This window comes from Crocodylus siamensis, chromosome 2 (genome assembly GCF_052110815.1).
Source record: "Crocodylus siamensis isolate JL-2025a chromosome 2, ASM5211081v1, whole genome shotgun sequence".
Classification (NCBI taxonomy): domain Eukaryota; kingdom Metazoa; phylum Chordata; order Crocodylia; family Crocodylidae; genus Crocodylus; species Crocodylus siamensis.
In genome coordinates, this window is record NC_143396.1 from 139,636,166 (window position 1) to 139,661,195 (window position 25,030).

General features: G+C 44.4%; 1 protein-coding gene across 2 annotated transcripts in view; it reads left to right on the forward strand.

The window, feature by feature from the left end:
• The window catches only part of CFAP299 (cilia and flagella associated protein 299), a 499,375-nt gene that overhangs the window by 201,329 nt on the left and 273,016 nt on the right, over positions 1–25,030 (forward strand). For both annotated transcript variants that reach the window (XM_090034761.1, XM_090034760.1), the window contains exon 3: positions 4,660–4,750. In XM_090034761.1, the coding sequence (XP_089890887.1) occupies positions 4,660–4,750 (91 nt within the window). The remainder of the gene's footprint in view (positions 1–4,659; positions 4,751–25,030) is intronic.

Genomic DNA, 25,030 nt, shown 5'->3' on the forward strand with positions numbered 1-25,030 from the left:
CTAAGGATGGCATCACCAGCGCTGAGGGTCTTGGTGGCCTCAAGGAAGGGCTTGAGGACCACCAAGATCTGGGAGATCATGTCTCACTCAGCTCTGTTAAGGGAGCCGCTGATCCCAGTCTCCCCAAGCAAGACCATCTCATGTATGGCCTTCTGTTGCTCCACCAGCCACTTGAGCATCAGGTATGTGGAGTTCCACTGAGTTTTCCTGCATGATTTTGTGCTGTGGGATGTTCATTTCTGCCTGTTTGTCCCAAAGCATCTTGGCCCCCTTGATGCTCCGGTGGAAGTAGTCTGCATTTGGAAATGAGCTTGCTGGTTCTGCTGGTGTTGTCACTGGCAGCCCTGTCCCCCTGCAAGGCATCCCTGACAATGAGGTGCACCTTGTGTGCCACACATTTGATGCCAATGAAGTTGGCATCACGGACCACCTTAACCATATTGGCCCCATTGTTGATGACCATGAATCCATGGGTGAGCTCGCCCTGCCCAATGAGCCACCCCTACACCAAGCGGTTCATGGACCCCATAATCTCTGTCACTGTGTGGGACTCATCCATCACCTCGGCTTGAAGGAGACTCCACCAACAGCCTGACTGGTTGCACCAGTGCGCTGTGAGGGAGGGATCTGCATGATCTCCACCCCAGCTGCTCCAGATACCTGAGGCAGTGTAAGGCCACCTGTGGACCAGCTTTGTGCAGCTCCTCCCTCAACTACTCCTTGCATGCCTCATACAGAGAGGGCACCACTGTCCTGCTGAAGATGGTGCATGTGGGAACTTAGTAGGATGGGGCCATGAGGTCCATAAGCCACCTGAACCCTGGCCGCTCAACTAAGGAGAAGGGCTGGCCATCCAGGGAAGCATGTCCCCAATGCTCTGGGTGACCTTGTTCACCTTCGGAACACACCCCACTTTGTGCCCACCTTTCCCCCACTGTTCCAGGGTGGCCTGCCTGTGCTTTGGGCAGACAGTGGCTTTTGAGAGAGAGGGGGACTTCTTTTTGGGTATATTCCCACTGGTGCCAGGCTTAGAAGGAGCAAGGGCAAGGGTGCTCGTGTGTTTCGTTCCCTTGTCCCGGATGGTTTTGGCTTGGCAGTGCAGGCAGATAACATTTGTGGGATCATCTGCCAGCTCAAAATGATCCCATACCACAGTACCCCCTTGCTTCTAGGGTGCAGGTGCATGTACAGATGATGCCTTTTCCCCCTTCTCAGCAGGCAAAGACACAGCAACAGGAGGAGTGGACTCAGCTGAGCCACTTGCCTCCACGACCTCTACCTCAGCCTCCTTCAAAGTGCCTTCTGAGGAAGGAGATCTGGCTCTAGGGGAAACTTGAGGGGTGTGGAGCACAAACTCAGCTGATTCCCCCTTCCCTACCCAGAATTTCCTTCACTGTGGCAGTCAGATCCAACTCCAGATTCAGCTCTTCCTCTGGTACTGGAAGGCTCAAGCTGGGAAATGAAATGGGGATGGAGGAGTCTGTCATGATAGTGCTGCTTGTTGCCAGGTGTTGGGGCAGGGGTTATGACTGGTGCTATTGGAGGGGCTGCAGACTCAGGCAGTAGCACTGCTTCCCTCTCCTTGTTGCCAGTAGAACCGGAAGCCTCATGCCTGCTAATTGTAGGAAAGAGGCTGCATCTCAGTTTGGAGCAGAGGGTCGGGGGGGGGGGCACTGGTGGGACTTACAGCTCTCCCTCTACCCCCTCTTCTACCCCTCCCTGAAGGTTTGCCAACTGCTTTTCCAGCACGTTTCATAGTGTGTTTGGTGAGCTGGAAAATCTGTGTGTTCTTCTGTACTGTAATACGTATTTATTTAATATATGTAGATGATTGAATGTATATATTTATGTCATACATGTATGTATTTATGTAATAAATAAAATATATAAATGTATGTATGTGTTCTGTCTATATTGTATATTATAATATGCAATATATGCTGTGCTTCCCTGCACAGTGAATAGAATGCATACTGTGAGAGAAGGCACAGATTTCTTTTCTGGGGGGAAAGAATCAAAATAGACTAACAAAAACAAAATGAGGATTTATGGGGAGGAATACATTGAATGGAATGAATATAATAATAAAGGGTATTAGGAAAGGAAAAGGTATTGAATCCCACTTGCTAGGAACAGACTAGCCAGTAGGAAGTGATAACCTTTCTGATGCTTCTGAACTGCTGGAGGACACAGCTCAGTAAGCTGACCCCAAGGCACAGGGAAAGCTCAGTTAAAACAATGCTTTTATGATGTTTTTCCATCCCTCCCCAAGAGTACAGGGATTGGAAGAGACCTGAGGGAAGGATCACAGTCACTGACCGGCTACACAATCAATATCAGAGCAGTCCTCCCCCCTTTTTCTCACCCCTCTACCTAGTTTCTGTTTAGCTGCAAGCAAGCCCAGGTTCAAAACTTAAAACATTTCACAACTTTCTAAACATTTTGAGTGCTCTCATTTTGTTTTGAAGCTGTTTCAAAGCCTTTTTTTCGTTTCAATTTCTCTATTTCAAGCTTGAAACGCCTAGAAACAGCTTCAAAACAAAACACCCATTGAAATTCCACACAGCCCTAATATTTATTTCTCAAATTGACTTCGTTAGCTTCAATGGGATATTGATTGACTAGGTGGTGACAGTCTCCCTTAAAGATTTCATTTCAAATGCACAAGTTTCTCTGGTGTTTGAATACATTTTTGTTTTCATTTTTGCATTTTGAGCTTTGGAGGGAGTGGTGTTTTCATATGCTATGCTAAAAGCTGAAGATGAAAAAATGGCAGTAGTACTAAGAATCTGAACAACCTGTGCTAAAGCAGTTCTTCTATCCACATTTTCCACATTATTAGTACTTTTTCATTGAATTCAGTGGACTGCAGATTAGGTCTTATGTGCTTAGTTGCTTCCTGAAGAGCAAAGCATATAATTTTATTACATTTGAATAGGGTTAGGCTGATCTAAATGCCCAGTCATGCAGATGTGCTTAAATCACCCCCAAATGGTGCACTAGATGTAAGTTCACCTGAGTAGATGCACCAACTTAGACTAAGATTTGGTTAACCTGATATAAGATAGGCTTAACCCAATTTCATGATCACCTGTATGTGTTTAGAGCACAGCCCCGGGGCTGGGAAAGACCAGCCACTCACCTCAGCCCTGGGGCTGTGCTGTTCCCACCCCTCCAACTCTGCCTGGACTATTTTTATTTCCCCAGCCTCCTCCTCCACCCCACAGAGTAATTCCTTTCTCATGGACCCCTGCACACCCCCTTGTGCAGGGCGTGAGCCAGGTTGTGACTATTGCCCCGGTGGGTTCTATTCCCTGATATTAGTTTGTGAGAGGGAGAGGTAGACTCGTAAAGGTTCCAGAAAATTTTATTTGATCTCTTACTTACGCACCACCGGTGTGGATGTGGCTGCGCAGGCGCTTACACTTGGATCTGTCCCGGTTCAGATGAGGGACGAACAAATGGAAAACAGAATGATGAATCCGAGACCGAAAACGACGATGAATGAACGGTTAACGAACGGTTGATATACGAGATACCCGAGTGCACAGATGATTGCCTATGGTTCCGGGGGCAGGAGAGGCTGTGGGAAGCTGGCCAGGCCTACCCACTGAGCAGTGAACACTCTGGCTTCTCCCTGGGTGGAAACTCTCAACCCTAGCTTTTATAGGCCAGATGACAAGCACAATTTTAAGCCCCGATTGGTCACATTTTCACGCTAAAATGTTTGCGGGGTTTTTCCACAGGGGACGGGGTTTCCCCAGCACATGGCCACGGCCATGCAGCAAGCCAAATAGGGGCATTCCAGATTGTGAGGAGAGTGCTGACAGCCTCTGTTGCTGGGTAAAGCTGGCAGAGTCCAGCTGGAGCTTGACACCCCTATCCCTCCATCCCAGCTGGCCCTCCCCTCACCCCAGGTTACTTGTACTGGTTTCCCCACGCAGCTCCTGGGAGCAGTGAAAGGCTGGACACCTCACTTCCAGCCTACATTTGGGCAGCTTATGCCACATGAATGCAGACTAGGTGCATCCATAGTCTGACACAAATTAATAAGTTTATGTGAATATATGATTAACCATGCCTTGTCTAGGAATAGAACAGTTGGTTTGGTTAGGTGTAAAATAATCATTTAGATTACTTAAAGCAGATGTGCTCAACCCCTGGTCCACAGGCCAAATTTGGCCCACAGCACTATGTCATTCAACCCATGGGAACCCCATAGGCCAAGACCCTGCACATTAGACTGGGGGCTCAGGGTGGCATGGGGCCCAATCCTGGCAGGGGCAGCACAAATCCTGATCCAACCTACAGATTGGACCCACACCACTCATATGGCCTGCAGGGCCAAAACCTTTAGCACCACTGAATTAAAGCATCAACAAATGGAAAGAATTTATAAAGGTTTGGCAATTTCTCTTCAGCACATCTTGGTTAGTGTTTGATTTCCAATAATGATTTGTTTAAATTGCATAGAATATATTATTTTGTAAGGCATATCAAGCATTTGTTTGGAATAGTTTAATAAAAAATATCATGCCCTTTAGGACAGGAGTCGCCTCTTTTTTACAATATATGTCTGAGCAATACCTAGCACAATAAGGACAGGATCCTTGATTACTGGTGCAATCATAAGAAATAATTTTCTCTATTCTTTTCTAGAACACTAGCAAGTGCAGGCAAGGAACTGAAGGACAATTTTTTGAAGGCGCTGGCAGAAAGGGAGGAAGCCAATCGTGGTGGGAAAATGTCTGTAAGTACATTTGTGGTGGAAATACTACAGTAATTTTTAGTTTGGAAGAGCTAAATGTTTTATTTCTTTGGAACACATTGGATTATTAATGAAAGCATTTATTTATTATCTAGTGTCATCTGTAGGAACTCTGGTAACTCAAGTAATGCACTTACTTGAGTCTATACACATGCTCCAGGGTGGAGGTGGGGTGCTTTAATTAGAGCAGCTCTGAGAGCTGCTCTAAGTAAAGCACCTGCAGTGTCACATGATTCAGCATTCTGTGCTTCAAAACGGCAGCAGGGGTACTTTAACTAATGCTCATTCAAAAAGCTTAAATTAAAGCATCCCCATTGCCATTTTGAAATGTGGGGGCACTGAATATACATGACGTGGAGGCTATTGGAGCATGCTAATTAGCATGCTCCAGCAGACTTGCAGCAGACTTAATTAATTGAGTCTGCTCTGATGCATGCTAATTAGCATGCATTGGAGCAGAGGTCTATCACATGTATTAGGTGTCCAATAAGTTTGTTAAAGAGATTCTGTGAAGACCAGAAAATGACAAATACTAATGACAAGTGACTAATTTTTAAACAAAATTAGTAGAAAATACAAACCAGAAATCTGCAACCAGATAAAGTTAACAGTAGTGATGAAAGGTATCTTGGAAACTCTACTAAGGATATGACAAGAGAACACCTGGCAAAAGCCAATATATAGTCATTAAAATAGGTAGCAGGGCAAGCTCAGGACACATCTTTTTTGATGCTCAGATGGGTTGAGGTCTCCTTGTCTTTGTTTTGAGAAGACTGGTGGTGTATGTGTATGCATGCATACAAGTGCATGCGCACACACATGCATGTGTTGGGACGTAGGGTTTTGGCTGCAACAGAAGATTGTAAATAGGAGGTGGCAATATGACTTGATTTAAAGTGAAAACGTTAGATGGATATTGTTGAAATTTTGGTGTCAAGAGGGCTCTGATGTTCCTTTAAGAACCAGGAAAAAGTGGGGTCTGCTGGCCCTAGCACCAGGGGGAAGTTAAGTGGGCAGTAGGAGGTGAGAATGTTTCAATGATTAAATCATTTTCAAATGGTGGGTTTGTCAAGCCTTTGTGGTACCATCACCAGAATGATTTCAAGAATTGTAAAATCAAGCCTGCCTTTTTTGTCCTTATTTGGTTTCATCATCTCCTCCTGAGCTCTGTGGACAAGGACAATATGCAGTACATTTGGGATAGTGGTTCAGAAAGAAATAGGCCTTATACTCAAGAAAGCACCACCATTGATTTGTCAGCCCTCTGAGCAGTAAGGTACATATATTTGTTAAATAAAGGCAGATAGACTGCTGTCCAGCCATGAAAGAAATGAGTGTGCCATTAAAACAGAGATGCATGGTCTCAGTTCCAGCTCACCTTGCAATATGAGTCAAAAGGCCTCTGGTTATGTAACAGGATTTTTTAAAACAGTAAATATTATTACAAAGTATTAATTACATGCCTAAATATAATGAATTACATTTAATTTGGGGTTTCAGCTCTAGCTCTGAATCTCCTGGATTTTCCCGGTGACACCTGATTTTACAAGTGACACCCGTAACATGCTTATATGTAAATGTACATTAGAAATGTTGATGCAGAACATAAATATGTTGACTAAGGTAATACATTTAGACAAACAATGTTATAGCATTTTTTCTTTTGTATACTGAATTAGCTGCCAGAAAAGGAATTCCCTTTGGATGCAATGTGACTCTTGATCTTATACATAACACCTGTATCATTAATTGGGCTCTATGAAGTTGAAAATGTATTTGTGGATATGCTGAGTCCAAAAGACCATGCAGTCTGACTACTCACCAGGCCAGTCTCTCCATGGAAGAGACTGTCTGTTTGCAAATATAAAACAGCCCCTAAATAACAGTTATATTACAGGATTTCTGGAGCTCCTCATTGAATGAGAAGCTTTTCTGAGTGAATTTCTCACCTCATCAGCACACCTTACACTTAGGCCCAAATAGGTATTTGGCACATATGCTGCCAAAATTAGCTATTTAAGTGGTATTCTAGGCTACTGGAATGTATTTTATGTCCTATTTCCCACTCCAGAACTGAATTTGCCTTACTGCACATGCTCAAAAGGGATCCGCTCCAGCTACTTATACCTGTTGTAATCTTATTCTAACCAGGAAGGCACATAATTTTGTGCACGTCTCCAAAATTTTACTTGCAGTAAAACCATACCTAGTTAGTTGGGCCCTGGCAGTCAATCCACTAGCCTAGAAGTTATGGCATTTGTCTGGGCAGTGGGAGACCTAGGTTTTTGGTACTCCTTAGTCATAAGGCAGGACGCAGGGGTTGAACCTCTATATCCTAATTCTGAACAAAGTGTGCTAACCATAGTCCATGGGATAGGCAGGGCGAAGAGCACCCTCCATTCCTTCCTATTGTCGCTGGTCCCCTGGACAGCTTAGAGCGGAAAGTACATGGAACCAGGAGAGTATGTCTTCTTTTGTGGTTTAGTGAGATGTGTACTACCTTGGAAGGGCAAAAACTGTCCTGCTGCTGTTTATCCATTTTATCCAAAGAGTATTAATGTGAAATGCAGGAATACCACTAGGTACAGGAGCCAGAACCCAGAGCTTTCTCCCTTCCCTGCCCTTCTCACTGAGCTACCAAGTAAGGCTTCCCCTCTTGGCTACCCAGTGTTTTAACTTACCTGTTTTTCTTTAACTTAACACAGAGTTACATGCCTTCTAAAATTTGTGTAAGTGATGTGAAATGCCCTCTGCCTGTCTAAAGGTGGAGCTGGATTCAGAACAGTAAGTTAAGGAAGGATCCTTCCTCACGTAAGGGTTGTGCATGACCATGGAAGTTAGTACAGTTCCAGTCAGAGACCCAGGAAGCAGATCCTGCACCACTTATTTACAAATCTCCTTTCCATGTATCTTACTTTCACAGGTCCTCTTTCTGTCCAGCAAATCCTTGAGGAAGATGTGTATAAACATGAACTGGTCTTATTAAAAGTAACTATATCCATTTGCTTAGTCAATAATTCCATTCAAAAACTATATCCAAAAATTAAAAAAGAAAGTAGTGGTTAGGAAAAAGTAGATTCAGAAGGTCAGTGGAGTGGGAGTTAGGTAGCTGTTTATTTCTTTTGGGTTTGAATCTGAAGATAAAGAATCTCTTATTTTCATGAATAAGAATTCACATAAATTCCAGGTGTAAGCTAATGTAATTATCAGACATTCTGAAGACAGATGGTTTTTAATATATTCACACAGGTGTACATTTACAATACCTAGACCTCACCTATGTGCTGTTACAGTCAAAGTGACTGCTCAACAGATAGGTCACGTGCAGTAAACCTTAAGAAACTGTGCAGTATATAGGGACATATTGTCTCTCAGAGTAAGTCCCATAATTATTGGATATGTATGTTTGGGATATGGTTTAGTTAACTTACCCTCTTTCATTATTACTACAGTGATGGGATATATGGATAGAATTGGATTAGAGTGATACTGAAACACTTCCCTGGTATAATATTCGACGTTGCAAACTTTAACACAAACATCACTAAGCCTTGCAAAAATATTCAGATACTAGGAGCAAGTAGGTGGAATTTTCTTGGATACAATGAAAACCAGTAAGGATCTTCCAGCTTTACTGAGGAGAAAACCAAAACTAGAATGTGTCCTTTCCATCTTTATGCTCCCAGGAATTGTGATTAAGTGATTATATGAATTTCAGACTTGGCAGAATGGAACTTGTTGACACTTATTTTCTCCACTGAATGCTGACTCTGTAAACAGCTACATAGCCAAGCTATTTTAGCTTTGAAATGTGTATTATTGAAGCTGGTATAAAACCATTGGTTACAGCTCGTTTCTTCAGAGCCATTCAAAGGAACCACTGTAGCTGACTTAGAAAAACCTGTGAATTAGTCAGCTTCTAATATACCCATTTCCTGTGTTGAAAACTATGAAACATAAGATTGCATTGTATATGACCAACAACATTGTGCTGACATGATCTTTTCCCCCTTTACTATTTTCCAACATCCATAAAGCGTTCCCTCTCCAGAAAAAGAAAGTATTGTTCAAATGTTTGTTTCCCCTTTTAATTGAACCCATGTTTGTCCAATTAATCAATCCCTATGGAAATTACATAAGTCATGCAGGTAATCATAATTTAATTTCAAACAAATCATTTCTGTGCTTGAAATATAAAATGCATATCACATTCCATTCTACTAGAAGCAGTACAGTATGAGTGAAGTAAAACTTTGCATTTTGTCAAAATAGATGTAATCTTTGTCTTCTATCAGTACAAGGAGTAACAACCCTGATTTTCTTCAAATTTAAAGAAAAAAATTAATTTCTTTTTTGAGTCTAGTCTTTTGCTATGTGGGTGTATAGGCCTTGTCATAAGTTCCTCCTTCAGTTCAAATCATTATATCATTGGTGAGCCACGGATTTGTGTAAGGGCTTAGATAGGCTTTGATAGCTTTGTAGGGTCTTGTTCAGGCACCCTAAACTGATGTGAATTTCACTCTCAGTGACTACATTTTTGAAGGAGTTTGTGTTGGCCTTTCTTTGACCAAGAAGACTGTGTGTATGTATGTGTGCACACACACAAACACACACATATAGTATATAAAGAATACAATCTCTCTCAGAAAGTATGGCATCCTTTCTCTCTTATGGTTGATGTACTCTGTCTTGGCTCACATCAGCAACAGGTATAACTGACTGCAAAGAGTCAAGAGATGTAGAAAAATATAATTCTACTATGGCATTCTTAGCAAACTGACTTATCTACTAGTACTTGTTAAAACTTGTTGCCATGGAAGACTCACAATGTAGCAAAGCCACTAGACAGGGAACAGGTCCAGCTGTGGAGAGCCTGTGCATAGAGTTTGAGCACTCTGTTGTGAGGTCCATGCCCATGGTAGACCCAATTCATTGAAGTGGAGGAAGAGAATGGGCCAGGGAATGTGGCCATTAGATCATGAATCCATTGGTCACCCAGAATGACTATTGAGGGAGCTGCTGTTTATTCATGCTTTGTTCTTTCCAGGGTTTAGCAAATATTGCCTACAAAAATAAGATTATGATGCAAGCAAGGGATGCGACATAAAAATGATATGTAGTGCTCTTAAATTGTTATATAATCTACTCCAGAGAGACATTCTACATCTAGAAATGAACTGAATTAATTACATGGTGAGATACTTAGCTATATACTGTAGTAATATTAGTATTTCAGTATTTAAAAATTGGTTATAATGTGATAATTTTTTTTGAAAATCTTATGAAAAGGAAACCTAAATTTATGTAAACGTGCATTGTAGATTATTATGTGGAATTACAAATCACATGACTATACATTATGCATTTTCTGGAAGAAATTTGCAAAACTTACTTTAAAAAGATTGATATTGGCAGGGCAAAATACATTTCTAAGTAATGTCTATCTCTCATACTGTTTCATACTGAACTTTATCTCTCTGGTTTCATATTGACCAACTGGATCAATTTGCCAGTATTTAACTGACTTGGTATGCACATATGAGACTATGTTATGAAAATGTATTGGTCAGTTCACATATGGTGAAAGCTGAGACAGTATCATTGAGACCATTCATGTGACTGTGACACATTATTTGAATATCTTTGGAAGGTCTAGATTCATGTAGAAGTTGAGTTGGGGCTGGGTATTTTTATAAAATTAATGTTATTGATTGTTATAAATATCAGTGTGCTCTATTCAGCTTCCATTGAAGTTGGCATGCTTGTTTTCATTGGCTTCAGTAGGAATTATTTGATCTGTATAAAGGCAACTGAAAATCTTGGTGGGAAATGATTCCATATGTATGGAGGTAGTGTATGGAAGACTCCTTTAAAAAGTTTTAAAAGGTTTATATGGACTTTATTTTCAATAGGTTCCTTAAATACATCAGAAGTGGTATTAAATATGTTTTATTTACAAATATCATATAGTCCAGGGTAGAATTCATGGTAAGTAAATACATGGATAATACTATAAATGTGACCACAGATCCGAAATATGTATATTACTATTCGGTTTACAATATTTGTAGAATAACATTCAGGCATATTTAAAGGCTAGCACCTCAACTGAGAAAATTTTGCTCCAGCAGATCAGCTTCAAGAAATAATATTCTCCAAAGACTGAAAACTCCCTAAAGTGGGTGACAGTTTGTAGAACTGTAAAATCTCATCACTGAAAACAGAAATGAAGGTGATACTCTATAAATAATCCAAACAAAAATGAGGCTTGCCTCCTCGTTCCTACAAATCATCTGTCAGTTACAAGTTGTAAGGATTTATGTCATTTCAGAAGACTGATCCTGAACAGCAGAAAACTGAGATAAATACATTTTAATAATTTGTATTTGATAAATGATAAATGTTTTTTGACTTTCATTTCAAAATAATATCAGGAAACATAAAATACAGCTCATTGCAGAAGAATTTAATGTAAACATTCATATCCTTCTTACCCTTGTGAGGTAGAACTTTTCCAATGAATGCTGCTAGAGTCTTTTCTTCCAGTTGGCTAGTACCCTAGAATTTTCTCACTTACTCGTCAAAGTGTATTGTGTCTTCATGAAAGTTCAAGCAGCATGTTATTGATTCAGGAGTATGTGAATGGCAGGGCTTAGCAACAGGGATGGCACAATTCCAGTGCTGATAGTCAACACAGGAGCCACCTCAGGTTTTACAGAAAACAGGGCTTTCAGTTGAACTACTGAATCTTCTTTTCAAAATGAGCATGCCAAGATAGCAACTAGTTACTGTTTTGATGGAATTTTCTGCCTCTCACAGCCCAAGGCCTCTGAGATGCAAGTTTATTTCATAGATTTCAAAGATTTCATAGACATCAGGGCTGGAAGGGACCTCGAGAGATCATCGAGTCCAGCCCCCTGCCCAAAGGGCAGGAAGTCAGCTGGGGTCATAGGATCCCAGCAAGATAAGCATCCAATTTGCTCTTGAAGGTGTTCAGAGTAGGTGCTTGAACCACCTCTGATGGCAGGCTGTTCCAGACCTTGGAGGCTCGGACACTAAAGAAATTCTTCTATGTCTAGCCTGAAAAGGTTTTGCAGTAGTTTGTGACCGTTTGACCTTGTCATCCCTTGGGGCGCTCTGGTGAACAAAAGTTCCCCCAGATCCTGGTGGTCACCCCGATAAACTTATAGGTGGCCATCAGATCACCCCTGAGCCTGCGCTTTTCCAGGCTCTCAGCCTGTCGTCGTAAGGTCTGTTTTCCTGACTTCTGATCATGCACGTGGCTCTTCTCTGGACTCTCTCAAGCTTCTCCACATCCTTTTTGAATTGTGGAGCCCAAAACTGGACACAGTACTCCAGCTGCGGCCTCACTAAGGCCGAGTACAAGGGGAGAATGACGTCCCGGGATTTGCTTGAGCAGCATCTATGGATGCAAGCCAGTGTTTTGGTCGCTTTACTAGCTGCAGCATCGCACTGCAGGCTCATGTTCATCTTCTGGTCAATGGAGACGGGCGGCTAGGATCGGGAACCAACTTCCAAGGGAAGTGGTGCTGGCTCCTACCCTGGGGGACTTTAAGAGGAGGCTTGATGCCTACCTAGCTGGGCTCATTTGAGCCATTTTTCTTTTCCTGCCCTGGCAGGGGGTCGGACTTGAAGATCTATAAGGTCCCTTCCGACCCTACCCTACTCCTACTTCTGTGACCCCCAAGTCTCTTTCTTCTGTTTCTTCCAGCATAACACTGCTGAGCCTATAAGGATGCTGCAGGTTTTTCTTCCCAAGGTGGAGAACCTTGCATTTTTCAGTGTTAAACACCATCAGGTTCTCAGGTTTACCCACTTTCAGAATAACTGTTTTGTAGACATGTACTATCCTTGCAAACTGAGGTTCTTTTCTTCAACAGCTTTTAGTTTTGTATCAGTCACCAAAAAGGATATCAGTGTAAAACTGGGAAAGATCACTTGTGAATCCCTTAATAAAACTTACACATTGGGCAAGATTTTTTAATTATATATATTCAGGTATCAAAGATACAGCTTGCAGGCCAGAACCTGAGTGCAGAGCTATATCATCTGCTCACAAGGCTTGGATTTTGGTCCTGGGAGGAGTGGCAGCTCTGGGGAGCGGTGGTGCGGGACTGAGTGTGCGTACTCCCCCTCCCTTCGAGAAAATCTGCGAGGGAAGTGTTGGGGGGAGGGGCAGAGCAGGCTGCCACTGTGGGCTAGGGCTGGGGCCAGGCCAGCACCAGGCTCTTCCTGGCAGGGGTGGCCATGTTGCACTCCTGTCTCAGATAACTGGAATTTTTAGATAACTGGCACCCCTTTTACCCCACTCATGTCAGATAACAAAGCTTTTATTGTATATAGTTTTATTATATCTATATATCTATATCCATCTATACACACACATTATATCCACGAAATAGTTATGTATTTGAAATTATATGGTGCTTTTATGGACAATAATTTCACTATACTACACTACCTTTCCTTACTGGCAGCTCCTCAGATGTTTCAATGCTAGTTTTACCAACCTGCAAATTTAGAGTGACTACTTAACCCTATTAAAACCAGTTTCAACATTGAATTCAGTGTAGCCAGACTTTTACTCTATCTGTATGTGGTTGCACTGATCATTAACAATACCTTCCATAACTTTATTGCAGCTTTTGGGAGGGGGAGAAAATACAGTAATTGTCTGATTAGTTTAAAAAAATAAAAAAATAAAACAGTAATTGGCTCTGTGCCACCATAACTTAATTTCTACTATTGTGGACATGTTGACAGTGATGGCTAAAGACCTGGGACCATATCCTCTCTGATACAAAGCTGTAAATTTAGAATAATAGCTTCTATTGTGAATTGATACACCAAGTAACTGGAAACTAATATTGACCCTTTTTATAATTAATGATGTTTTAAGCTGCGAGCACCAGATTTTCAAAGGTATTTTAAAGCACAAAGATAAAAATGGTCTAAGTAGGTTTCACAAAAGCACCACAGCAACTTAGGCATCCAACTCTTATTGTAAGTCAGTGGGAATTAGACACTGAGCTCACTTTGGTGCCTACCAAGTTTTAGAGAAACACCTATCTGTAGCTTTAAGTGCAGAAATACTTTTTGTAAAACTGGACCCATGCACACTGGTAGTGCTCAACAAATAACCCATTAATGCATAGTTTAATTGAAAAAAAAAATTTTCTGAACAATATTGTATGCATTTTAAAAGTCTTTAACTTCTTGCATTTAAATACTCTTCATAGACCATTACAAGGCAAGCATTTTTGTGGGTGATATATTGTACTAGACCAACTGTATTGTTGAGAGAGATATAGAAAGGCTTTCTGGTCCCCTTCCTCAGAACTGTCATTCCAGTTGTATAACTGTAGTTCTTTCAGTAATGTTTAAACTGTCTTTCCTACAGTTTGTTTTCACAAGACTCTCAGCTGAAACCTAAGGAAGGGTACAGGGTTGCCTGAGAGCTTGTCTGTGTCCTTTTCAGTGATACCACTGGTCCAATATTACCCACAAAAAACCTTGCCTTGTTGCCCTAAGAACCAGGGAATATCTGGTTCTCCTCCCAAATGGAGAGAGAGCAAACAGCAGAGTTAATATTGCCTTAAAGTATGCTTCAGTTTTCTCCAAACACGAACCTATTTATCTCCTCCAAGCGAGGACCTATTTATTAGGGCTGTGTGAAATGGCTGTGTTTTGTTACAGTTCGAATTCGGAGGAACAGTGATTCATTTTGGTATTTTGGATTGCTGTCCCATTCTGTTTTGGCTGAGACTGTTTCGAAACTTGCAGAATTTGGATGCTGTTTTGGTGTTTTGGCCCTTGGCTATAATGGGGAATCACAAAACTTCCTATAGCTTTGTCATTTCTTGCCTGATTCATATGAAACTTGCAGGGATTCTAGCCCCTTGTGAGGTCATGAATCCTGCCAAGTGTCAAAGGAGATAGGTGCAGGGGGTTTTGGGAAACTGTACCTTAAACTGTTCAAAGCAAAACTCATGTCACTTGTGCGTGTATAAGCAGGGGTGAAAATTGTAGGGATGGTAGCCCCTTCAGAGGTCATGAAGCCTGCCAGGTTTCAAGGAGATAGGTACAGGGGTTTCTGGGAAACTGCACCTCAAACTATTCAAAGCAAAATTCATGACATGTGACTTTGTGTGTGTGTTAAGGCACTATGGGATGAAAATTGCGGGGATGGTAGCCCCTGCTCTCACCCTCACAACTCCACTGCAACCAGTAACCCTCTCAAAGGTCTTACATGTCTGGGCTTTCTCCAGCCAGCAGTGGCTGGAGGTTATCAGGTTATCAGGTGCCTCCTACCTGCCTTTCACCAGGGATGTTCACGGTTGTGGCATTTCCTGGGGCTGCCATGGCACTGGAAGTCCCACCCAGGCTTCCCTACCCTGATAAGATGAAGTTTTAGGTCATGCCTAGGATGATGTGGGTCCTGCTCCTTCACATATAGCCCCAACCCTTATACCAAGTTCTTCCTGGCATGGGAGCTCAGCAGGAAGATGTTGTTCTTCTTCTGCTGGTTGGTAAGAAACTAAACTGCTGCCTCCAGCTTTGAGAGTGGGGCATTAAATGGCTGTCCTCATTAGCACCTGTCCTGCCACATACATAGCTGCTCATACGGGCACGAGGCCTGCAAGGTTTCAGGCAGAGTGGTGCACGGGTTTCTGTGAAACTTCACCTTAAACTGCTGAAAGCAAAACTTGTGTCACTTCTGTGTGTCAAGGAGTGTAGGTGGGAGGCGGATGTTGCAGGTAAAAGTGGAAAGGTACCTGCTACCTGGGGAGTCAGATGTCATGCAGGTTGTAGTGTGTCATAAATCCAATGTCTATATTGAGTCAATGAGTTTCTGTATTTAGGAGGTTGATGAAGTGAAGTTCATAGGCCTGCCTGTGAAAAGTGGTTTGTAAATTCAAACAAGCACTGAACCTTGCTAAGTGCATCACCAGAAGACAACTTCCTACAGCCGAAAGCATGCAGCATGGATCCAGACCATACCATGACAAGAAAAGCAAAATCTGCTGTGGCAGCAGGGAGTGAGAAGAACCCCTGAAGAGAATAAGTGCTGGGGCAGGCGCCCCAAGCACGAGTACTTACCAAAGGACCCAGCAAGAGTAAAAGAGCAGGACACGTGGGAAGCAGGAATGGTCTATTTTATTAGCTCCTGCTGGTTCTGGTTGGCTGGGTGTGGGACGGAGAATACTCAAAACCCACACCCCACAGCAACTGGAAGTGGAGGAGATGAAAGTGAAAGAGAGAGGGAGACTGACCAGCAGATGCGGAGGAAGCTCTGTGGAGGAAAATCTTTATGCTAAAGGAAGAATAGTGAACACCATCCTGGGAGGGGTAGAGGGATGAAAGAAAGGAGCTTTCTTCGTGTGAGACTCAGAGGAGTCTCCACATTTACCTGAAGTAAAGGAGTCCAGTGAGGTGACTGACGAGACCCAGAAACGAGCAACCATCACAGCACGGAGCCTGCAATAGAAGAAGACATCAAAACCATGAGTGAGGGTAGTGCAGGTAAGAGCACTTGTCCAAACAGATGCTCTGAGCCCTGCAACCCTCTGAGACACACATCTGTACTCTACAAAGAGTAGCCTGTCTGTATCTAGCAAGTAACAGCTGATTGAGCCTATTAGAAGGGAAATGCAGTAGGAGAGTCTGAAAAACCTTAGCTAAAGGAAAGGATAACAGCTGAGTAGGGTGGCTAGCCTCCTTCCTTCTTTTTTGATTACTACACCAAGTCATGGCAGGAGAGATTGGGTAGATAAGCTAGAGTAAAAAGAACCTTCCCATAAACCTCAGCTGTGATACCCAGATACGCAAGCTTCAGAGAGCTCTAAACCACCTGGCACATGAGTAGGGAGTCAAGTCGGGTAGGGATGCTCTCACACTTGCCAGTGTATCTCCAGTACCCCCCCCCCAACTGTGCACCAGAATAGTATTACAGATAAGAATACCCAACTGCTTGTGGGAGTACATTTATCACAAGAAAACCACTCTGTCTCCAGTCTCTTAGTCCTGGTCCCCAAAAGGAATTTACAAACCACTTTCCACAGATGGGCCTATGAACTAATGGACTCAATATAGACATTGGATATATGACACACTACAACCTGCCAGACATCCTACTCCCCAGGTAGCAGGTACCTCTTCACTTTTACCTGCTACATGCCCCTTGCACCTCCTCCCCGCTCTCCCAGCCTGTCTCTCACCCCCTGACACCCCAATTTACATTTTCATGAACTGGCTTTCTTTCCTGAATTGCATGTCAGCCTCTCACTTCTTTACTATTACTTCCATCCAGGAAGAGCACACACAGAAACTGCAGATGCTTCCTCAGTCTGGCAAAGGGTTTTAAACCTGAAAACCCGTGCCTTGCAGATGGCATCCCAGACAGCTAAGCTGAGCTCAGCTGGAGCCTCACAACTCCACTACAGCCAGCAAGCCTCAGGCCTGTCAAAGATGTGATGGATCTGAGCTTTCCCCAACCAGAACTGCATGTGTGTGGTGGCTGGTGGTTATAAGGGACCTCCTACTTGCCTTTCACCAGGGAGGTCCTCACATTTCTTGGGGGCTGCCACACTGCAGGCAGTCCCACCAGACCTCCCAACCCTGGCAGGGTGCAGCTTTAGGTCATACCCAGGACATAGGGGCTCCTCCTTCCCCATAGCCCTCGTCCATACCTCCAAGTTCACCCTGGCATGGGAGCTCATCAAAGAAATGTTTTCCCCTGCTGGCTGGTGATGCAGTGAGTGCCACCTCTAGCTCTGAGAGTGAGGCATTTAATGGTTAAATTTTTTTAAAAAAGGAAATAGGTGCAGATGGAGGGAGGAGGGTGGCACTTACTCTGTCTTCATGTGGGGCTCAGGAAACCCCAGGAGTGGGAGGTTCACCTTGAGGAACACCAGCTGCTCCACCAAACCAGGATCCAAAGAAGTGCAGTGGGGTATCACAACATCCCCAGCAGTGCCGAACACCCTCTCAGAACACTGGTCGGTAGACAGGACAGTTGTTTCTGGGCCAGATCCTGCCACATCTGGCTGTGGGTTGTCCAATAGGCCAAGGGGTCACAGTCCACCAGCTCCATGTCCTCACCAAGATAGGTAGCCACCGAGGCCTCCATGCTACCTGCCCGAGGCTGGGGTATGATGCCTCTCACCCCTTATTGGCAGCAGTTGTCATGGAGGAGACTGGCTGGTGCTGGGAGTGCTGGTATGGGAAAGTGGATCCCCTTCCTTTTCCCAGCTGCCTCCTGGACTCTGTTCACCAGCACCTCTGTCCAGTGATCCAGGGTTTTGCTGCTGCTTAACACTCCTCTTCACCCTCAGGTTGCACATGGCCACCAGTACATGGACTATACTAGACTGCAATGGAGCCAGCCATTTCTTGATGCCCTCCCTCAGCTGCTTCACTAGTGCCTGCACCTCTGGTGACAGCAGTTTGCCCCAGCAAGGAACATTGAACCCCTGTAATTTCTCCATTTGGTTCTCAAGTTCCCTCACTATGGGGATCACTTGGCTAAGGAGGGCATTACCAGTGCTGAGCATCTCAGTGGCCTCAAGGAATAGTTTGAGGACTACTGAGATCTGGAAGATGGTATCCCATTCTGTTTTGTTAAGTGGGCCAGTGATCTCAAACTTCCTAAGCAAGTTCATCTCATGGATGGCCTTCTGTTGCTCCACCAGCCTTTCCAGCATGAGGTATGTGGAGTTCCACCGAGTCTCCACATCCTGCATGATTTTGTGTTGTGGGGCATTCAGTTCTGCCTGTTTGTCCTGCAGCATCTTGCCCCCCTTGATGCTCCAGTGGAAGTAGCCTGCCACATGCATTTTGAAATGAAATGGCTGGTTGTGACGCCACCATCACTGGCAGCCCTGTCCCCTACAAGGCATCCCTGACTATGAGGTGGAACTTATGTGCCACACAGCGGATGCCAACAAAGTTGGCATCATGGACCACCTTGACCATATTGGCCCTATTGTCAGTGTTCATGAACCCGCAGATGTACTTGCCCAATGAGCCACCCCTGCACCATGTGGTTCATGGCCACCATGATCTCCATTGCTGTATAAGATTCATCCATCACCTGGGCTTGAAGAAGAGCCCACTGATGGCCTGATTGATGGCACCAGGGCCCTGTGAGGGAGAGGTAGGAATAATTTCCACCCCAGCTGCTCCAGATGTCTGAGGTAAAGTGCAAGGCCACCTGCAGACCTGCCTTCCACAGCTCCTCCCTCAAGTACTCCATGCATGCCTCATACAAGGAGGGTACCACCTTCCTGCTGAAGGTGCATGTGGGCATTTGGTAGGTTGGAGCCACAAATGTCATGAGCCTTCTGAACCCTGGCCACTCAACTAGGGAGAAGGGCTGGCCATCCGTAGCAAGCATCTCCCTGATGCTCTGGGTGTTCTTGCTCACCTTTGCAATATGCCCCCCTTTCTGTCTGCCTTTCCCCACTGTTCCAGGGTGGCCTGCCTCTGCTTCTTGGAGATGGGGGATTTGGAGTGAGAGGGGGACTTTTTTTGGGGCACTCTCCCAGTGGTGCCAGGGTGAGGAAGAGCAAGGGCAAGGGTGTGGTGCCTACTGAGATGCATCAGCATCAGCATCCCCATGGTGCTGAAGTGTTTCACCTCCTTGATCCGGCTGGTCTTACATTGGCAGTGCAAGCAGAGAGTATGTATGGGATCATCTGCCACCTAAAAATGATCCCAGACCACACTATCCCTTCGCTTTTGGGGTGCAGGTGCAGATCCTGCCTGATCCCCCTTCTCAGCAGGCAGGGGCACAACAACAGGAGGAGCTGACTCAGCTGAGCCACTTTCCTCCACAATCTCAATGTCAACCTCCTCTGAACTGCCTTCCAGGGAAGGAAATCTGGCTCTAGGGGAACTTGGAGAGGAGTTGAGTGCAAACTCAAATTCCTCCTCGGTCCCCAGAATTTCTTTTGCTAGGGTGCTCAGGTCCCCTGCTTCCAGCTCCAGCTCCTTTTCTGGCACTGGAAGGCTCAGGCTGGGAACTGAAATGGGGGTGGAGGAGACTATCATGCTGCTGCTGCTTGTCATGCTGGTGGTGCTGGGGGTTATTATTATGGCTGGTGTTACTGGAGGGGGTGCAGATGCAGGCACTGATCCCACCTCCTTGCTGCCACTAGCACCAGAAGCCTCATGCCTGCTAGTGCTAGGAAAGAGGGTATGTCTAAGTTTTGGGGGAGTGGAAACATACAGCTCTCCCTCTGCCCCTTCAGGTTCTCCTGCCAGAAGACCTGGTATCTGCCTTTCCAGTATGCTTCACATTTCATGTGCTGGAAAAAATGTGCATCTGTGTGAGTGTGTGTTAATGTATGTGATTTCCTGCAGTGCACAGTGATAAGACAGTGCCAGGCAAAGCACTGCTTCTTTTTGTTTGGGGGAGGGTGGAATAAGAACAAATAGCAGGGTTTTGGGGGAGGAAAGAGTTGCAAGTGATAACAATAGGGAGGGTAGGCAAGGGTAAATAGGAATGGATTGGCTATGACTTGGTAGAAAGGCACTACCAAGCTGCAAGCTTGCTCTCTGCTGCTACACAAACACAGATGCAGTTGCAAAATGGCAGAGAGCAGTTAACAAACAGTCTTGTATGGTGCTTCTGTGTCCCTCCCCCAGAGCATTGGGATTGGAAGGGACCTCAGGGACAGATCATTATCACAGGCCAGCTACAGACGTCAGTATCAGAGCAGTCCTTCCCCTCCTCCTCCCCCTTCCTCTTCTAAGTTTCTCTTTCCTTTCAAACCTGCCTCTGAAACTGTCCGAAACATTTCCAAGACATTTCAGATGGATCTGTTTCATTTCAGAGCTGTTTTGGAGCCTTGCATTTCATTTCGGATTTGGTGTTTCGGCAACCAAAATGACCAAATGTGAAATGGAACTAAACGAAACGGCTGCCATTTATTCCCTCCAAATGAGGACCCATTTATTCCCTCTAAACAAGGACCCAGTTAACTCTTTAATAAATCAGTTTTATTAAGCACTATAGAGTATTAACTCCAAGCATGCATATGGATATAATCTTAGTAAGAAAGTAATTGAATATTACCAGTCCTAATAATACATGACTTGAGAGCTGGGCAGGTGTCCCAGAGCAGGCAAGGTTCCTTGAAGAGAGATCAGATGTTTTCCATTCTCAGGCATCATTAGGGTGAGGGAAAGGGGAGGAGGAGAGGGGAAGAGAAAGGGAAGGAGAGAGAGAAGGGGAAGGGAAAAGGGGATAATTATAAAGAAGTTTTTCCTTATGTCCAATCTGAAGCGATCTTCAATCAGTTTGTTCTCATTGTTTCTTGTCTTCCCCTGGGGTCCTTGATGAACAGATGTTCTCCAGGCCTTGATGTATGCCCCTGATATACTTCTAGGCTTCCACCAAGTCCCCTCTGAGTCTTCTTTTCTCCAAGCTGAACAGTCCCAAGTCTTTCAGCCTCTCCTCATATGTCCTGTTCTCCAGACCTCTAATCATGCACATGGTCCTCTGTTGGTTTCTCTTGAGCTTCTCCACATCCTTCCTGAAGTGTGGCACCCAGAACTGGATGCAGTACTCCAGCTGCAATCTCACCAAGGCTGAGTTGACTGGGAGGATGACATCCTTAGTTTTGCTCAAAATGCATAAGTAGATGCATGCCTGTGTGTGGTTCACTGTCCCAGCTACAGCATCGCATTGGTGGCTAATGTTTATTCTGTGGTCTATCACAACCCCCAGGTCTCTTTCAGTTGTGGTGCTGGCAAGCGTAGTACTGGCAAGCTTGTAAGTGTGTTGTGGGTTATTTCTCCCCAGATGGAGCACTTTACATTTCTCTGAATTAAGCGTCATCAGGTTAAGATCTGCCCACCTCGCAAGCCTGTCCAGGTCCGCCTGTATTGCCAGCCTTGTTTCACTAAACCAACAGTGGACAGAGCCACTCAAACGCACATAGGAAGACAGGCACTGCCTGAGTATATATCCAATTTAGTCAGGGCCAAAAAAGGGCTATGTAGACAATTAGACCAAATTGCTATTCTGTTGCCATGTGGGTAATGGGCATCTCTGGATGACAGAACTTCCCCCTCTGCCTTCCCCTCCCACTTTTCAGCTGACCAGAGTCTGATGCTGGCCAGCAGGATCTGAGGGGCCCATAGCCCACTCTCAGGTTCCCTAAAAGGGACTCACATGCAGGGTTCCCATTGGTAGCAATGCTCACATTGTCATGGAGAGAGCTCAGCCACCTCAGGAGAGGGCAAGTCAGATATTTTCACCCCAGTTCCTACACAGTGAGCTGCATGTCATAAATAAGTTTGTGGTGCAGCATCTGGGGAAGCTAACTCGGGAGAGACTCTTTAAGACTCCTGCCATTGAACATGACTGTCTGTGTGGGGGATTGTGACAGCATGTCAACTCTTGCAGGGAGGCTTGGAATCCATCCAAAAGAAGTGGAAGGACCTGAGATGGTGGAGATTTCAAGACAAAAAGAGAAAAGAGAGGATGATAAAGGCCAGGAAGAGGGAATAATAATTGAAGAATGAGATACCAAAGAAGGAAAGGCACCTCACAGGCAGGAGACAAAAACTAACAATAACTAAGAGGCAAAAAAGGAGTGTGCTGCCATGACCAGCAGCATTCAGGGTGAGGCAAAGTAGGGAAAAGAAAAATCTCAAAAGGACTTGAGAGAAGTAAAGAGTGAGGGTCAGGGAAGAGGAAAGAGTTGGAGGGTGAGGGAGAGAGGCTTTGTTGTGGGGCAGGAGAGAGAAAAGGTGAATTAGAATAAAGTTGGCAAGAAGAGAACCCATAAAAGAGTTACAAATTTAATTAGGGCCTACTTTGAGGCTGATCTTGAGTGAAGAAGAGATTGAGAAATGAGAGCAGGAAGAGAGGGTGATGGAGGAAGGATAGTGTCGCAGAGCACTCAGGTGCCCTGCGCCTGAGAACAGAAAAAGCAGCTGGGGAGAGACCCCTGGTGGCCAGAAGAGAGAGGCCCAGCTGCCAGTTACCAGGGCAGCCAGAGTAACAGGTGCTGGTTGCCAGGACAACCGCCGGGGGGGCCAGCTGACAGGAAGGGGCAAGGCCTGGCCTATATAGGCAGGAGGCCAGGAGAGCAGTTCCCCTCTGGCGACCGAGGGAGGAGGAGCTTGGCTAGTACAGATGAAGGGGAGAACGCTGACTCTGTGAGCATCCCCTGGTCACTGCTGGGGTTGGAGTGTTTTTCCTGGTAGGGATTGAATGTTGTTTGACCAGATGTCTAGCTTTTTATGTTATAGCCCGGGACTTTGTGTTTTTGTGTTTACTGTTTTGACCAGAGGACTGGGTGAGGCTGTTAGGGGTTGAAGGAGGCCTCATAGGGACTCCACGGTAGCATGGGGACCCTGGCACCAGAGAGGGCATAGCATTTGGGGTACATTGGCCCCATTCCCAGAGCAAGGGGGCAGTAAGAAGCCCCAGAGCAAGGGGGGTAGTGAGGAGCCTGGAGAGAGGGCCACAAGGAGTGAGAAGCCCCAGAGGAAGGGGGCAGTGAGAAGCCCCAGAGCAAGGGGGGCAGTGAGGAGCCCAGAGAGAGGGCCATGAGGAGTGAGAAGCCCCAGAGCAAGGGGGGGGGGGCAGCAAGAAGCTCCAAGGAGGTAAAGAAGAGGGCGAAGTTACAATAGGGCCCAGGTCAAAAAAACTGACATCAGTACCATCTGCGAGGCTTGGGCTGCGGTGTAGGGGTAGAAAAGAAGCTGCATATAGTGCCCCCTGGCTCCGGGGCACATGAAGTGGGCAGCCTCCCACTAATTACATCAGTCAATTAATCAATTAAGATGAAGGCATGGCAGGCAAGTAAGCAGGTGGTTGGCCCATAACAGGCGGGTGGCGTCACCCCTAGAAAGGCTCCGGTACTGATACTCCTGTCACAGATAGGTGCTTACTGAAGAGTAAGTATTTGAGTGATTCAGAACTTATGAGCAGGGTATGTTTGGAACAACACCCATGCAGGGAGCAAAGCAAACAGAAACATGCACATCCGGAATGTTTCCCTTTTCTGGTGAAGAATGGAACTTGGACAAAGATAATTTTCTTTTTGCAGGACATATTGCCACTGTGTATATAGTAATAAACAAGCAGTAGTTTTAGGTTTAGAAAATATATTTGTTAGTCAAGGTCACATTCTTTGACAAGATTTGTTATTTAGATGACCTACTGGTATAAGGTTAAAATAGAGGTAATACTGAACTGCTGTAGATTATGAATTTTTTTTTAAATGCAGTTATTTCAACCACAGCAAGAGTCTTTGGCTGGGACATCTGAGTGTGTGGGCTTTTGTCCTGCTTTTTAAAACTTTTGAGTCAAGCCAGTAGTTGTTTTGTATGCATTAAAGGTGTTAAAGACTTCAAAAAAGACACAAAGTTTAAAACATTGTAAATATTAGCAGAAACACTAAAAGGTATTTTTATAACAATTTCAAAATTTAGTTGTTAAGTCAGGGTCCTAAAGAGTAGCATTTTTATTTTATTTTATTTTACTTTTTAATAATAAGTGAATACAAGAGCCAGACTAAACAGATGTTGGTGGGACTATTTCTGTAAGTTGCATATCAGTATAAATGCTCATAAATTTCAGATTGAAGAAATTGTTTCAGTTTAGGTTTCAGTGATGAAAAAAATAAGTAACTTATTATCTCAAGTAGAAGTGGCAAGAAAAAATACCTTTATTAACAGAAGCGTCAGGTGAAGCAGTTTCCCCTGCTTCTGGTACTCTCCTTCAGTGGGTTTTCATGCCAGGTCAGCCTCTGCTTCACATCCTAGAGGTGTAAATTAAACTCTGTTTGTGGACCAAGTAAACCAGTCCACACAACCAAATGGATTTGGCAGTGTTTCATATGTTACCTCAATAACAAAACTTCAGTGGCAGCTGCAGGTAAGCGCTTCTGGAAACCCAATCCTCTTACCAGTGGTGACTAAATAAAGGTTTAAGGAAAAGATTTTCCAAGACCAATTTGGGGTTGAGGCAACCTGTTTCCTTAGGTTCCTTTTAAAGAGCTCATTCTTGGCTGCCCATGTTTACATACCCTCTTTTGAACTTGGTATATTTTATGCTTATTTAATTTGCTAACTTGTCTTGAAGAGATGGGGATTTTATATATGGTTTTATATATATATTAACAGGGAGAGTAATTAGAGGATGGCCTTTCCTCCTTTGTCACCAGTGTGCTGTACTTGCTTCAACTTCATGAGATATAAAATGTTTACTCCAAAACCCAT